Source organism: Lipomyces tetrasporus (assembly GCF_029532465.1).
Source record: "Lipomyces tetrasporus strain NRRL Y-64009 chromosome Unknown POJ06scaffold_7, whole genome shotgun sequence".
NCBI lineage: Eukaryota > Fungi > Ascomycota > Lipomycetes > Lipomycetales > Lipomycetaceae > Lipomyces > Lipomyces tetrasporus.
This window is the reverse complement of record NW_026611602.1, coordinates 367,805-381,531: the sequence shown is the minus strand read 5'-3', so window position 1 is coordinate 381,531 and position 13,727 is coordinate 367,805. Positions and strand designations below refer to the sequence as shown.

At 48.0% G+C, this 13,727-nt stretch overlaps 5 protein-coding genes across 5 annotated transcripts; 2 read left to right on the top strand and 3 right to left on the bottom strand.

Annotated features, from left to right (window-relative positions):
* Window positions 1–278: 278 nt before the first annotated feature.
* On the bottom strand, window positions 279–2,505 carry POJ06DRAFT_239033 (Endomembrane protein 70-domain-containing protein; the record flags this gene model as incomplete). The annotated part of the gene is made up of 4 exons (XM_056186025.1): window positions 279–1,936; window positions 1,993–2,031; window positions 2,076–2,132; window positions 2,295–2,505. The coding sequence occupies 4 exons, from the start codon at window positions 2,503–2,505 to the stop codon at window positions 279–281; spliced, it is 1,965 nt and encodes a 654-aa protein (XP_056042579.1).
* Window positions 2,506–3,220: 715 nt separating this feature from the next.
* Window positions 3,221–5,066, top strand: POJ06DRAFT_256071 (Ferroporti-1). The gene is made up of 3 exons (XM_056187974.1): window positions 3,221–3,560; window positions 3,617–3,798; window positions 3,853–5,066. Exons 1-3 carry the CDS (start codon window positions 3,323–3,325, stop codon window positions 4,924–4,926), a joined length of 1,494 nt encoding a protein of 497 aa, XP_056042578.1. The 5' UTR covers window positions 3,221–3,322; the 3' UTR covers window positions 4,927–5,066.
* A 29-nt stretch (window positions 5,067–5,095) lies between these two features.
* POJ06DRAFT_128619 (3-oxo-5-alpha-steroid 4-dehydrogenase-domain-containing protein) lies at window positions 5,096–6,915 on the bottom strand. The gene is made up of 2 exons (XM_056184335.1): window positions 6,377–6,915; window positions 5,096–6,318 (listed from the first exon to the last, which is right to left on the bottom strand). Exons 1-2 carry the CDS (start codon window positions 6,624–6,626, stop codon window positions 5,429–5,431), a joined length of 1,140 nt encoding a protein of 379 aa, XP_056042577.1. The 5' UTR covers window positions 6,627–6,915; the 3' UTR covers window positions 5,096–5,428.
* Window positions 6,916–8,808: 1,893 nt separating this feature from the next.
* POJ06DRAFT_282248 (P-loop containing nucleoside triphosphate hydrolase protein) lies at window positions 8,809–10,959 on the top strand (the record flags this gene model as incomplete). Its single annotated transcript, XM_056190015.1, has 2 exons — window positions 8,809–10,551; window positions 10,603–10,959. The coding sequence occupies 2 exons, from the start codon at window positions 8,809–8,811 to the stop codon at window positions 10,957–10,959; spliced, it is 2,100 nt and encodes a 699-aa protein (XP_056042576.1).
* A 77-nt stretch (window positions 10,960–11,036) lies between these two features.
* POJ06DRAFT_256062 (P-loop containing nucleoside triphosphate hydrolase protein) lies at window positions 11,037–13,581 on the bottom strand. The gene is made up of 3 exons (XM_056187973.1): window positions 13,022–13,581; window positions 11,328–12,970; window positions 11,037–11,272 (listed from the first exon to the last, which is right to left on the bottom strand). The coding sequence occupies exons 1-3, from the start codon at window positions 13,539–13,541 to the stop codon at window positions 11,078–11,080; spliced, it is 2,358 nt and encodes a 785-aa protein (XP_056042575.1). The 5' UTR covers window positions 13,542–13,581; the 3' UTR covers window positions 11,037–11,077.
* Window positions 13,582–13,727: the final 146 nt, after the last annotated feature.

Genomic DNA, 13,727 nt, shown 5'->3' with positions numbered 1-13,727 from the left:
CTGTAGCACCACACAGATTAAAATAAAAATGTGAAAATAAAAAACTAAACTATGTATATGAATAAAATCAATATGGTGCATCACAGTCATAGGTTTCCTGTGATTTATACCACAACGTGATGGACCTCTGCGGCTTTTATAATGGTATCGTCCCATAGTACTGCCACACAAGATGCCGACATGCGCTGGCTTTTGGTCTTCTGCCCCGTAACCTTTGCTCCCAATCTAAGCGTCCTCTAGAACACTTCAGTTCTCGCACGGTTTGAACCGTGCATGGTCTAATCAATCTTAATTGAGCCATAGATTTTCCTGACGAAGACGTAACTTGTCACGAAACCAATCGACCCAGTCAACACAAAGACCACAAATGAGATCAGCAAACTATACCCGAGGTACAAAACATTGCTGACAAAACCTCCCAGGGCGAGCTTCGACACCCAGAATAAGATAGCGTGCAAAAACACAAAGATCGAGCATGCACCCGCGGTGAAGAAACTCCGCCATTGCCAATGGTAATTCTCGGAGCAGAGAAGGAAGTACACCATCAAAGTTGTGACCGTGGCGCAGGTGATGACCATGATGACATAGCATAGGAAAAGGAAGCCGAACATGTAGTAAACCTTGTGAAACCAGATCGAGTTCATGATGAAGTACAATTCGACAAAGATTGCACCAAACGGAAGTATACCAGCAAGCAACATGCTGGGAACCCACCGAAGATACATTGGCTGCTCCGGAATCTGGCGAGGGATCTGGTTTGTTCGGACCGGAGCCTCGATCGCAGGCATCTTAAAGCCGAAGTATGAGCCGGCTGCCGACAACGGAACGGAAATAACAAACCAAATGGCGATCAACGCCAACATCGTGCCAAGGGGAACGGCACCAGAGGACTCCGACGCGATCAAGAAGAAGTTCAGGAAGAAGAATGTCAAGAACACGATACCAGGGACAAGCAGTGGAGTGGCAATAACATTCACCCTCCACTTGTCACCACCGAAAGCCTTGTACGCTCTAGCCGACACATAACCACCAATGAAACCAAACAGCGTGTACAAAACTATCATGACTGTAGCAAGAGATCCACGACTGGACGGAGACAAAAAGCCGAGAAGAGCAAAAACTATAGTGAATCCGGTCATAACAAACAGCTGAGCACCGCTGCCAAGGAACAACGACAAAATGAGCGAGTTCTTTGGTGCGCGGAACACATCGCCGTGCACAAGCTTCCAGCCCGCGTCCTCCTGAACATCTTCGTTAAGGTCGAGCTGATTGTAGCGGGCAATATCCTTATGTAGGGTCCGAACGAGAATCATCGCAACCATTCCAGTAAGGAAAATTACAATGATGGAAGAGTTTATGAGGGAAAACCAGTGGATCTTTGGGTCAAACACGTGAAGGTATTTATCCCATCGAGTGGCCCAGGCCGTCGGGGAAGGCGTCCAAGCGACGGAGTAAGTGAAAGTAACCTGAGTGTTGGTGTCTCGATTCAGAGCCAGCTTGTCATTGACTTCACAGTTCGTAACGACGCCGCTATTGTCGAGAGCTGTCCGGTGAGACGACGGTAGGACAACGACACCGACAACACGGTACTTGCCAGCTCGAGTCTCGTGGTACTCGATGATGATGTCGTAATGATTGCTTAAGTAAGGCTCTTTGTCAGCTTCAATGGTTCCTAGTTCGAACCCGACGGAGTAAAACTTCGTATCGGTAACCTCGTCGTACTTGACACGAGCTGCTGGTAGGCCATCAATCAGCCAGTTCAAGGCATAGTCCTGGCGAATACGACGATTCACAAACTTCGCAGCTCGAGGATCATAAGTTTGCGTGCAGAGAGTCTTGCAAGACTCATTCTTGAGCATTCTGAGATCAAATGGAGAATTGAATATTCTGTCGCCGAACAAGATTGAACCAAGTGATTCAGCCTGCTTCTCGGGGCCTTTCAGCAGTCAGAACATATCATTGGTAGCATCGGTCTTAGATTAGCAATCTTACCATTCTGAGGACGGCAGAAGTGGAACGCCGGATGGTAGTCTATAAAATTATGGTTGTTAGTAGTCAGATCAATTTTAAATTACTGTCGACGACCTTCCAGGCATGTCCTCTGAGCGCCAGTCCCGCAGGTTCCAATGCCACTAATCGACAATTAAAGACGCGCAACGTTAAAATTTATAAGGCACTGTTACACATAGTACTTGTTTCAGTTTGCGATCAAGTGCCAGGTAGTATTGAAACGCGTCTAGCCAATGATCTTGGAGCGTGTGGCTGGCCAGCCTGAGGTATTGAATGACACTTACAGTCGTATGAAATGACACTTCTCAACTGCTGATCATCAGGATCCATAGAAGGGGTGAGTCTGTTGACGAGGAGTGGCACTGGATCATTCTCTTCATAGTCTGTGGGAGCGACACCTGGAAGATAGAAAGCGTTTGCGGGTGCGACTGTCCACAGAACACTGAGGAGTGCCGCGACGATGACGGTCCGTAAGGACAGCGAGTTCCTCAGCATTGCGACTGTGTCAGAATTTGTGCTATGTAATGAATCCGGTCGGTAAACGAGCTGGCGGAATTGCAATTGACGGGCTGGACGATATATAGAAGGGAGATGCACAGCCAGAAAGTGCTGCGAACGTGCAACACCCGGCGGGGCTCAGCGCAGCCTCCTCCGAGCTTTGCGGCTTCATGATTAGCATATATATAACACAACATTGGCGCTTCTGCCGTAACGGCGCTGACATCGCCGTGAATGAGGCTCTACCGCGATGTAGCAATATAACAGCTACCACAAGGGGTCGTTGCAGCCAAAGTTGCAGTGCACCTGCATGCTAAGGGAAAGGGCGATGCATTTTTGTACTCTGCGTGCCCAACTGACACCTTTTATCGAGATCGCACTTACTAGCTACAACAGTTATTTGTAGGTTAAATGGAATTTCGCATAGAAATCACTAAAATGGGTTGTTGCTATTTCTAGACTGATTAGAACGCTATACTTAAGAGAAACGTGGCGGCGCTCGATAAAAACTGCCGAACAACCCACATAGCGGGACCAGACACATCATTCGTAAAAAAACAATTACCCTAGGATCACGTAATATTTTTCTTCTTGTAACTTATAGTAGCAAGCTCTTAATGATCGTGTGGGTGCACGTAACTCCATTGAACCTTGACGGTCTACACGTGCGGCGCATGGGCCAGTGCTTCTGCTCAATATGGTCCCCTCAATTCTCCGATAGCCAACAGCTTTCTCTGTTTTTCTCTGTAGCCGCCATCCTCCCAATATCTACTTGAGCGTATTCAGCACGACAGGGTGGTTGGCTTTTTCGAGAATGGCTCTCACAAACGACATTCTGATGCGAGTATGCATCTCGCACTTTCTGTCGGCCTGGAATTCGCGTATCTTCGAATACTCCGCCGTGCTCTTTTTGGCTTCGATATTCCCCGGCACGCTTCTTCCTCCGTCAGTTTATGCGTTATGGCGCGCATTGTCGGCCATGTTTTTGGCGCCAGCTATGGGTCGCCAAGTGGATAGGACCAACAGGCTTGTTGTTGTCCGCCGATCAATTGGTGGTTGCTCTTGTTGAGACCGTTATGTCGGCACTCTCTAACGGGTCCTTATGTAGTGTTCCAGCGAGCTGCGGTCGCCTGCTCTTGCGCTCTTTTTGTTGCTATGATTCTCTTGAATGCGGGTGCAGCTTCAACGAGTATGCTTATCAAGGCAGGATTCATCGCTATATTGTCAGCGTTTGCGTGCGTTGAGAAGCTCGCTTCTATCATGAACACGGTATCGGTGGAACGTGATTGGGTACGTACCGGGGCAGTTGCATACTCACCCTTGGACCCGTATTGACGAAAGTAGGTCGTCGTTATCGCGGGCTCATCCTCCGAAGACTTGCAACGCCTGAATTCAATCATGCGAAGAATCGACCTGTTTTGTAAAATGGCTGGACCCCTTGCGATTTCATTTCTAATCGGATTTACTGTGCTTGGTTCAGTTTGGGCATTACTTTTCCTCAACGTCGTCTCAGTTTTTGTTGAGTACTTCACAATAGCCCGCGTCTACAAACTTGTGCCAGCCTTGGCGACACGCACCGCGGGGATAGAACGTGACGAAGTCTCCGATGTCCAAGGCGTGGGCTTACTGGCATCAGATAATGATGATGGCACAATAAGTCCTACACCCGCCTCACCATTGTCGACCTATATCCACCATGACTTGTTCCTCCCATCCTTTGCTCTGTCTTTCCTATACTTCACGGTTCTCAATTTTGGTGGTCAGTTCGTAGCTTATCTCTTGGCTGTGGGATACAGCCCTTCAGTCATCGGTGTTCTACGTACTGTCTCAGTGTTATTTGAGCTGTCCGCGACCTGGGCGGCACCCATACTCATGAAGAACATTGGTGCCGTCAGAGGAGGAATGTGGTTCATTAACTGGCAAGCAATTTGTTGCATAGCGGCCGCTGTCGCGATTTACCACTCGGGCTCGCCAAGTGCTGACGATGTACCAGCAGAGTCGACAGACAAGTTTCTGTTTGTCTTTGCATCAAAGGCGACCGCAGCGCTGGTCTTTGCCGTAGTATGCTCCCGCGTTGGTCTATGGGGCTTCGATCTTTGCGCCCAGTTTCTTATCCAAGAAGGCGTGGAAGCCGAATCCCGCACTGCATTCTCCTCTGTCGAATCGTCATTCCAGAACTTTTTCGAACTCTTATCGTTCGCGTCCACGATCATATTCGACAAGCCGGCAGTGTTTGCCGTACCAGCGTTGCTTAGCACGAATTCGGTAGTCGTTGCCGCAATATTGTTTGCTGTCTATGCAAGGCGCGTGCGTAAGCATCTGTTGCATTTGCCATCGATGTCTGGCTTTTTCGGACGTAAAGCGACGACCGTTGCGCAGGAAACAGTTATTCGACAAGAGCTGAACGATGAGGTCTGAAATTGTTAGACGGTGTGTCAATGTCAATATTTGCGGCTTTCTTGAAGCTTATCGTTGTTGGTGTTCGTAACGAGAAATTTAAAATCTGTACGTATGCAATGTTTAAACATGACTCAGAAATTACACTATTCTGGACGAGCAATTGCAGGTTGAGCTGCCATTTATTATAGATATCTGTATGTCAATACGTCGTAGTCGTACAACACAAATTTCCTTCGACCTGCACACATTTTGCATCTAGCAATATCAAGGATATCAGGATAATCACATTCCTGCATACATCCCCAACCGATCTGTTTTCCTATGTTCCGGTCACTGAAATAAATTCCCAAAAAGATGTACATGAATAAAAGCAAACATTTTAACAGATTACCAAATGCAGGACGCCCGAGAGATGAATCTCAATATTCCGAACAAGACCTAAAACAAAGCAAACATTACGAAGCACCGTCGCATAGTTCGTAGACAAAAAAATAACTTGGGAACGGAATGAAAGCAAAGTTCACTTGACGTATGGAATTAGGACCTTGCGATGTTTAGGGTACTGCGAGCCAAATTCTTTCTTGTACATTTCATGTTTCCTGGCTGCTTTTCGCCACATTTGCAACCCTGAGGCGACCAGGAAGAGAAGAGATGCTAAGCTGCGCGTGATGAGAGCTATGACCGTCCATGCAAGTAACTCAAAGAAGTAGTTGGGGCAAGAGACTAGATCAAACCCATATCCTTTGGGAATCCTTCGCGCCACCAGACCGGATGCAGAGGAAGATGACGCAATAGAGGATGCGAAGCGCACCGCCGACGACGATCCCAGAACCCGCGACTGGGGGGCCGAAAATGAAGTAGAATCCGCGGAGGTGTAGGACGGTCGTGGATAACGAATGCGCAAGTTGGCAAGGATCAGGTGAGTCTCAAAATTTGAAAGCTCAGCAAAAATCCACACTGCAGAGAGAAAGTACAAACTGGTTTCTTCTGTCTCCATTGATGACGAAAGTAGCGAGATTGACGATGAGCACGCCCCACTGGGAATTGCCGCCTTAGATGAAGACGTAGAAACTGTCGGGTCAATCAGTCTCTGAGCTGATGGAATCGACGTGCATGATGGATAGTAGATATAATATGCCATAAAAACACCAGATAGTACCCAATAATGAAATAGGTACAAGTATAGTGAGTAGAATGACACAGTAATCCGATAGAAAACGTGCACAAAAATCGTCTCAAATATTCGCTTCGCAAAATGCAAAGAAATTAGCGTAAACGCGAGAACCTGCGATGCTGTGTGTTGAAACGTTGCGCCGTAGATAAATGACTGGCAATAATAGAACAGGATGTGAATGAAAACGGGACCAGAGTACGCCGTCAACAGCAGCGTCCGTCGATGGATCTGCGGGCCTAGAATTCGCGACTTCAGTAAACATCTGTTATCCAATTAGGCGCAATGCTCACTTACCAATATCCTTCACGAAGACGCGTGTGCCATCATGCATATCATATACTCTAAGTGGCGAGTTCGGCACTAGGACTGTCTTCGAAGACGCGAGAAATAGCTTTAATCTTGACGGCGCCAGCTTTGTAGATGATTGAATCGCGTTCATGATGTCGTCAACTGAAGCTTCTTCGCGATCGACCTCTACAACGGGAGGCAAATTGGTGATTGGTAATTTCGGTGTTGCGGGTTGCTTGAGGAATAGCAGCACCATCGTGAATGTAGTTATTCCCGAGCAATTAAACCAGAATATGAACAGAAATACAAAATTCAAACGCCTCAGCAACCAATACTAGTAGAACGAGATAAAGGTCACCAACAACCGCGGAATAAAGGTGCCGTAAATCCAAGGGAATGCCCGCCTCACCGCCTCACCGCGTATTCACTCAAAAGGCTTGAAACTCTATCTCTCCAAATCTTGTCCCCTACCAAGATGCAAACAACCAGAAGCTCCCTTGAATCTAAATTTGCTTCTACAGAAGAAAAGGAAGAATTTGAACTATTGATTAAGTCCTAGATCAACGGGTTACGGGTAATAACCGTGCGTGCTTAGGCCGACAGTATCTGGACGGAACATTATCCATATGATTGAGCCGCTCCGCCGCTACACATGTACAACTGCGAGAGTTCGAGAGTAAAGTTTCGATCCGGCTTGCCGAAGCTGTTTTATTCATTTAATATTTTTGACGAATGATCATAGGATGATAGGAAATTTGCAATAGGTTATAAGGGACATGATCTAATTTCACGACCCAGGTGTTTCCTTGCTCCTCTCCTGGCTTAACTGAGCAGTTATAGCTTAGAAGCTAAATCCCATTTTGTCACGCTACGCAATTTCGGGCGGGAACAACGAGACCATATAACGAACGTAATATTCCGCATGGCGAGACGGAATTCAGTGTAGGGACGGGCTAGCAATAGCGCCGTGATCCCAATCGGCGACGTCCGGCTTAGGATCAACGGGACCATCCACAGAGGCGTACTGCGCATTATGTGCATTATGATGATATTTATAGCCGAGACTCAATTCGGCACTTCCGGCGATTAAGCCAAAGTGAACATCTATATTCCGCATCTATAATGTGCATTATAAGAAAGAAGGTATTTACATACGTAATACTAGTCGAAACATTTCCTGCCTGACAGGAACATTGTCTGACAATAGTATTGCTAACGCATAGTACAGGAGCAAAGGGGAACGAAAAGCGACTTCTGAATACAAATGGTATCACCTCATTGTTATTCAGAACACGATAGTCGTGGAATTAGGTCGATAGCGCTGTAGCTGTACGGGGGCGTGTCGAGTCGAAGAGCTGACACGGTCGGAAGTAACGCACCATCAACTATGCAGGTCGCAGCTTCTCTAGGTAGATAAATAGTAAATCGATAGTCTCTAGTCAACCACCGCCATATAGACCAACGTGTAATAAACCTATCAGAACTCGAATGAGGATCGCGCCGCTATTGTTCATCGTCGGTGCCAAGATATAAACAACCTGCGTGTATTCCATTATTGTCTCCACTCCGCCACTAACTTTTTCTCGCAGAAATTCTGCAGCTCCCATAATTTGCGCGACCGTTCAACCTCTGGCACTCATGTATGCGTCTGTCCGACAGTTCTTTGGGAACGTCAAAATTGCTAAGATCTGCTCTTCATCCCGCAAGTCAAAGCGCTAAGCCCGGTCCAAGCACCAATGAGAGTAGAAACTAGATCCAGGCTCTTGCTGACCTCCGCCAATATGGCGCATCGAACTTGGCTAGCTAGGTGATCATCGTAATTAGGAAATCTTGTGGCGCCTCGGTGAGTCTAGTCCAAAAATTTAGTCGCCCTTCTACATCGCTTCGATACACTGTAGATACCTTAAAGGACAAAAATATCAAATTAAGAAACCTGTCCGTAGTTGCTTGTCGAGAATGTATATCGTCACGTAGACTGTGGCGCTGTGTGAGATGTTACGTAGCCTAAACTTTTCGTACGCCGTATCGCCCCCCTCGCCGCCGCATCACTCCGCCAGTTCGACTCAACGACACCTCGATTGATCGGCAATCGCTTAAAATTCCACACAATCCGCGCAAGATGTTTTCGAAAGGCTCACCATTTTCTCGCGCACAGCCGCCTTCGAACGCATCATCTACTGGCTCATTTGGCAGAGTCGTCCCTACGCCGTTCGATTATCGTGGCGGGAGTGCACCTGCCGGAGCGCGAGTCGTACGGATAGCGTCAGCACCGACGAACGAACTTGCATTGACGAATAGACTCATCGTATCACCTCAGGACTTTAGATCTGATCAATATGTTATTGTGGATGATCATTTTGTGTTCACAACAAGGTATGCTGACACTGATATGCACGGTTACTCTGTGGACACTGACAAAGAGATCTAGAGCTGAGGCAATGCCACCGGGCACCGCAGGTGCGTCTGGCGTTCAGCGAGAATGGGCGGGGTGGTCATTAGGTCAAGAAGTTACTATTGCACCATTTGATCCATTCCAAAATGGCAGTCAGGCATATCTCGGCTCGCTCGATCTTGAGATTGGTTTCAACAGTCGCAACAAGATTTCAGATCAGCAATATGATCAGGATGAGCTCGCTAAATGGTTCACCACACTTTATCATGACCAAATCCTTGCACCGGGCCAGCGAATGATTATGGATTACAAGGCAATGTTATTTAAGATTATTGTGCGGTCCATACAGCTCGTTGATTTGGGAGAGAAAGGTCCAGCTTCGGCACCGGCGGCTTCACATCCCCAGGTCCGTGGCATATTGACTCAGCATACTCAGATCAATTTCTTCAAAGCCTCAGACTCGCCAATTAAATTGAAGGCGTCCGCTAGAAGGCCTGCCGCTAATGCTATTATCCAGCCCAACTTCAAGTTTGAGGATATGGGTATTGGTGGTCTTGATACGGAGTTCTCGGCGATCTTCCGTCGCGCCTTTGCAAGTCGAATCTTCCCGCCAGCGTTGGTTGACAAACTAGGTATTCAGCACGTCAAGGGCATTTTGCTCTATGGCCCCCCGGGCACGGGCAAGACATTGATGGCTCGTCAAATCGGCAAGATGTTGAACGCGAGGGAACCAAAGATTGTGAATGGTCCTGAGATTTTGAGCAAATATGTCGGTCAATCCGAAGAGAATGTTCGAAAACTATTTGCCGACGCCGAGAAAGAGTACAAGGACAAGGGCGAGGAGTCTGGATTACATATTATCATTTTCGACGAGTTAGATGCTATTTGCAAACAACGTGGAAGCAATAGAGACAGTACTGGTGTGTCTGATTCGGTCGTCAACCAGCTACTGTCTAAGATGGACGGTGTTGATCAGCTTAATAATATTTTAATTATCGGCATGACGAATCGAATGGATATGATTGATGAAGCGCTGCTGCGACCAGGCCGTCTTGAGGTCCACATGGAGATTTCTCTTCCGGATGAGGATGGTAGGAGACAAATTCTGAAAATTCACACGACCAAAATGCGTGAAAATAAGGTCATGGCTACTGATGTTGATCTTGATGAGCTGGCTTCACTGACTAAGAACTTCTCTGGTGCCGAATTGAATGGATTAGTGAAGTCTGCTACCTCGTTCGCATTTAACCGACACGTCAAAGTTGGAACTGTGGCTGGTGTGTCGTCTGATATAGACAAGCTTAAAGTAAATCGACAGGACTTTATGAACGCGCTTGATGAAGTCCGTCCAGCATTCGGTGTCAACGAAGAAGAACTTGCAACCTGTGCTCAGAACGGGGTCATCAAATATTCGCCTCACATTAATAGTGTCCTGGCGGAGGGCGGCTTGTTCACTCAACAGGTCCGAAAAAGTGAACACACTCCGCTCGTATCTGTACTTCTCCACGGGCCGTCCGGTGCAGGTAAAACCGCACTTGCCGCCACTATCGCTTTACAGTCCGAGTTCCCATTTATCAAGCTCATTTCGCCCGAATCGATGGTTGGATATAACGAAGCAGCCAAGGTCGCGGCCATTAGCAAGACCTTCAATGACGCATACAAGAGTCCTTTGAACGTCGTCGTTGTTGACAATATTGAGAGATTGGTCGACTGGGTGCCTATCGGACCCCGATTTTCGAACGCGGTGCTGCAGACGTTGATGGTGTTGATGCGGAAGCAGCCTCCAAAGGTGAGACTTATTCACTACGATATTGGGCAGAAGAATACTAACGGTAAACAGGGCCGTAGACTTTTGATCTTGGCTACGACGACGGAGAGATCTGTGCTCCAGCAGATGGATATTCTCGACACTTTTGACGCACAAATCGGCGTGCCAAATGTGTCCACATTGCAGGAGCTCGAGTATATTTTGATTGAGGCAGATATCTACGGTGATGGCGAGACGAAGTCAGATCAGGGCCGTCAAAGAGTGCGCACAATATTGAGCATGCTGAGTGAGCAGACGCGGACGGCGGATATTGGAGTTGGCATTAAGAAGATTTTGTTGAATCTCGAGACGGCCAAGCAAGACCCGGCGTTTGATGAGCGTTTTGTGGAGTTGATGAGTCGATCGGTGAATGATCGGGTCATTTTGTAAATATGACATAGTGTTGCGGCTTATAGATGTTTCGCGATATAATTAATATACATTGGGATTGTTGGGAAAGATCTATACTACATCCAGATACAAAATGCACGTCCAATTAACCAAACTCCTAGACCTTGGCAATACCAGCCTTGAATTGCTCGTAAAATTTCACCATTTCAGGAGTGATTGACCTGTTCAAACCCTTCAGTGCCTTACTAAAATGGCTTGCAGAAATGCATGGACTGTTGATGTCTTCGTTCATTGCCTGCAGTCCAGCTTCTTGACATAGCGCCGCGATCTCCGCGCCGGAACAACCATCAGTCTATCGATAAACGTTAGCAAAAGTTTTATTTCAAAGCTGACGACGTCGATCATACTTGGATGGCGAGAGTCATGACATCAACGTCCGTGCCAATACTCATTCCCCTAAATCTAACCTCCAGAATCTTCTTCCTAGCCTCCAAATCCGGCGGTCCAACATACAACATCCTATCAATTCGGCCCGGTCTCAACAACGCGGAATCAATAATCTCGGGCCTATTTGTTGCTGCGAGCACAATAACATTTCCCATGCTCTCGATGCCGTCCATCTCGTTCAGCAAGCTGGTCAAAACACGATCCCCGCCTGTTTCTGCGTGTCCGCGCGCGGCAGAGAGGGCGTCGATTTCGTCGAAAAATATAATACTAGGACTAGCATTCCTTGCCTTTCGGAAGATCTCTCTGATCGATCGTTCCGACTCACCGACATACTTGTTGAAAATTTCGGGACCCTTGACAGCCAGAAAATTGAGTCCGGCCTCGGTTGCTAGTGCCTTGGCAGTTAATGTCTTTGAGCAACCCGGTGGACCGTAGAGCAGTATCCCACGTGGGGGAGTAATTCCTAGTCGAGAGAACGATTCTGGGTGAGTAAGTGGCCATTCCACAGTCTCTTTCAGTTTCTGCTTGACGTCCTCTTGGCCACCGATATCGGCCCAGTAGACTTTAGGAGTTTCAAGGAATATTTCTCGCATGGCTGAAGCGCGGACAGTGAGCATTGCGGTTTCAAAGTCACTACTGGTGACCAGCATCTCGTCGACTGGGATGCTTGATTCATCGCAACGGGCGACAGCACAGAGAACAGCTTCTCTTGCCAGAGCTGCAATATCAGCGCCCACGAAACCGTGAGTCTTGGAAGCGATATTGGATATCTGCACGTCGGACAGAGTATGCGGAGTTTTCTGTAGCTGGAGAGTGAGAATGTGTGTGCGGGCACTGACATCAGGTATCCGGAGCTCGATCTCGCGATCGAACCTACCGGGCCGCCTTAGTGCGGGATCCACGCTCGCGATCCTGTTTGTAGCAGCGACCACGACAACTTTCGCGTGCCTATTGTTTTCGCTCTCGCCGTTTTCTGCCGACACGGGGCCAAGGGAGTCAAACAGTGTAAGCAACGTAGCCACTATCCTGGTCTCTGTTTCCCCAGCAGCGTCGCCGTCACGTCGAGGCGCCAACGCATCCAGCTCGTCGATCAGGATCACGCTTGGAGAGAACATTTTGGCTTCCTCAAATACTTTGCGGAGCGCGGCTTCAGTGTCGCCCAAATACCTGCCAAGCACACTGCTTGCGGAAATGCTGAGGATATGCGCTGCAGAGATTTCATGAGCGATGGCACGAAGCAGAGACGTCTTGCCCGTGCCCGACGGGCCATGCAAAAGTAGTCCTCGAGGTGGTGAAACATTAAATCGAGAGAAGATTTGTGGGCGGAGTAGGGGCAGCTCGATGGTTTTTCGGACTAGCCCAATCTCGGCGTCGAGACCCCCTAGGAAGGCGTAGCTGGCTGTCGTACTAATCGCTAATGAGGACGTAAATGGTCCATCAGGCGACAATGGTGTTGATCCGACTATCTGAATTTCAGTCGACTGTGAGATGCGGTATATTAATGGAGCGGAGGACAGTCGCGTTGGTGTCGAAATATCATTGATTCTTACTCGCCAGTTCGACGTCGATATTGTCTGATTCCGGCAGATAAACTTGATTTCTCCTGTACAATATTAGCAGAATATTCCTAAATGCCGTATTCTACAGGACGTACTTAATACGGTTCGCACATTCTCCTGATCCACTTCAGTTGTTCTTGTAGCGGGATCCCAGTCCTCGCCATCGAGCCTAACCTCCTCGGCTTCTCCAGTTACTCCTTTGTACTTTTCCAGTCTTACTCGGTCACCGAGTAGGACGCCTAACAGGGCCCTGACGCCCATAGAGAGCTGTAACACGTTGACATCGCCTCCCACATTCTCATCCCCAAAAATCTGGCCCACAGCGCCGGGCCCACTGGTGCCCGTAGATGCCGACGAGGTATTCCCTGGATCTTTCCATACGCGAACCAAATCACCTTGGCTTAAGTGATGTGCCCGCAGAACAGAAGGATTGGCATACAATCTAAGCCCGGGCGTTGGAACTGTCGGACGTACTATATATCCGGTCGTGGGCTCTTCCTTGACAGTAGCATGATTAGCGGAAGCAGTTGCACTGCCGTTCGCGCTAGATGACTTTGGAGTGACTTTTGCTTGTGGTTTCGAAGAGTTGAGGTTTATAGATTTTCCGCCGGCCATATTTGTTTCCGCCTTCCGTGACTCGTGTAGACGCCTCGCGTGTAGGAGTAGTCGATTGGGTCATCGGACGGAGCGTTTCTAGAAATTTTTCAGGGGTAACGGCATCGGCCAGAGTACAGCTAACGTCCGGTTCCAGAAACACACGACATTTTCTACTAGACTACAACTCAAAATGTATCGCATAAT

Bases quoted from the DNA above. Each gene is read 5' to 3' on its own strand.
- POJ06DRAFT_256071 (XM_056187974.1), top strand. From the start codon at position 3,323: ATGGCTCTCACAAACGACATTCTGATGCGAGTATGCATCTCGCACTTT. The intron at 3,561-3,616 runs GTGGTTGCTCTT...GTCCTTATGTAG, and splicing joins TGTTGTCCGCCGATCAATTG to TGTTCCAGCGAGCTGCGGTC. The intron at 3,799-3,852 runs GTACGTACCGGG...TGACGAAAGTAG, and splicing joins TATCGGTGGAACGTGATTGG to GTCGTCGTTATCGCGGGCTC.
- POJ06DRAFT_128619 (XM_056184335.1), bottom strand. From the start codon at position 6,626: ATGGTGCTGCTATTCCTCAAGCAACCCGCAACACCGAAATTACCAATC. The intron at 6,319-6,376 runs GTAAGTGAGCAT...CGCGAATTCTAG, and splicing joins CGTCTTCGTGAAGGATATTG to GCCCGCAGATCCATCGACGG.
- POJ06DRAFT_256062 (XM_056187973.1), bottom strand. From the start codon at position 13,541: ATGGCCGGCGGAAAATCTATAAACCTCAACTCTTCGAAACCACAAGCA. The intron at 12,971-13,021 runs GTACGTCCTGTA...AATATTGTACAG, and splicing joins GAATGTGCGAACCGTATTAA to GAGAAATCAAGTTTATCTGC. The intron at 11,273-11,327 runs GTATGATCGACG...GTTTATCGATAG, and splicing joins TCATGACTCTCGCCATCCAA to ACTGATGGTTGTTCCGGCGC.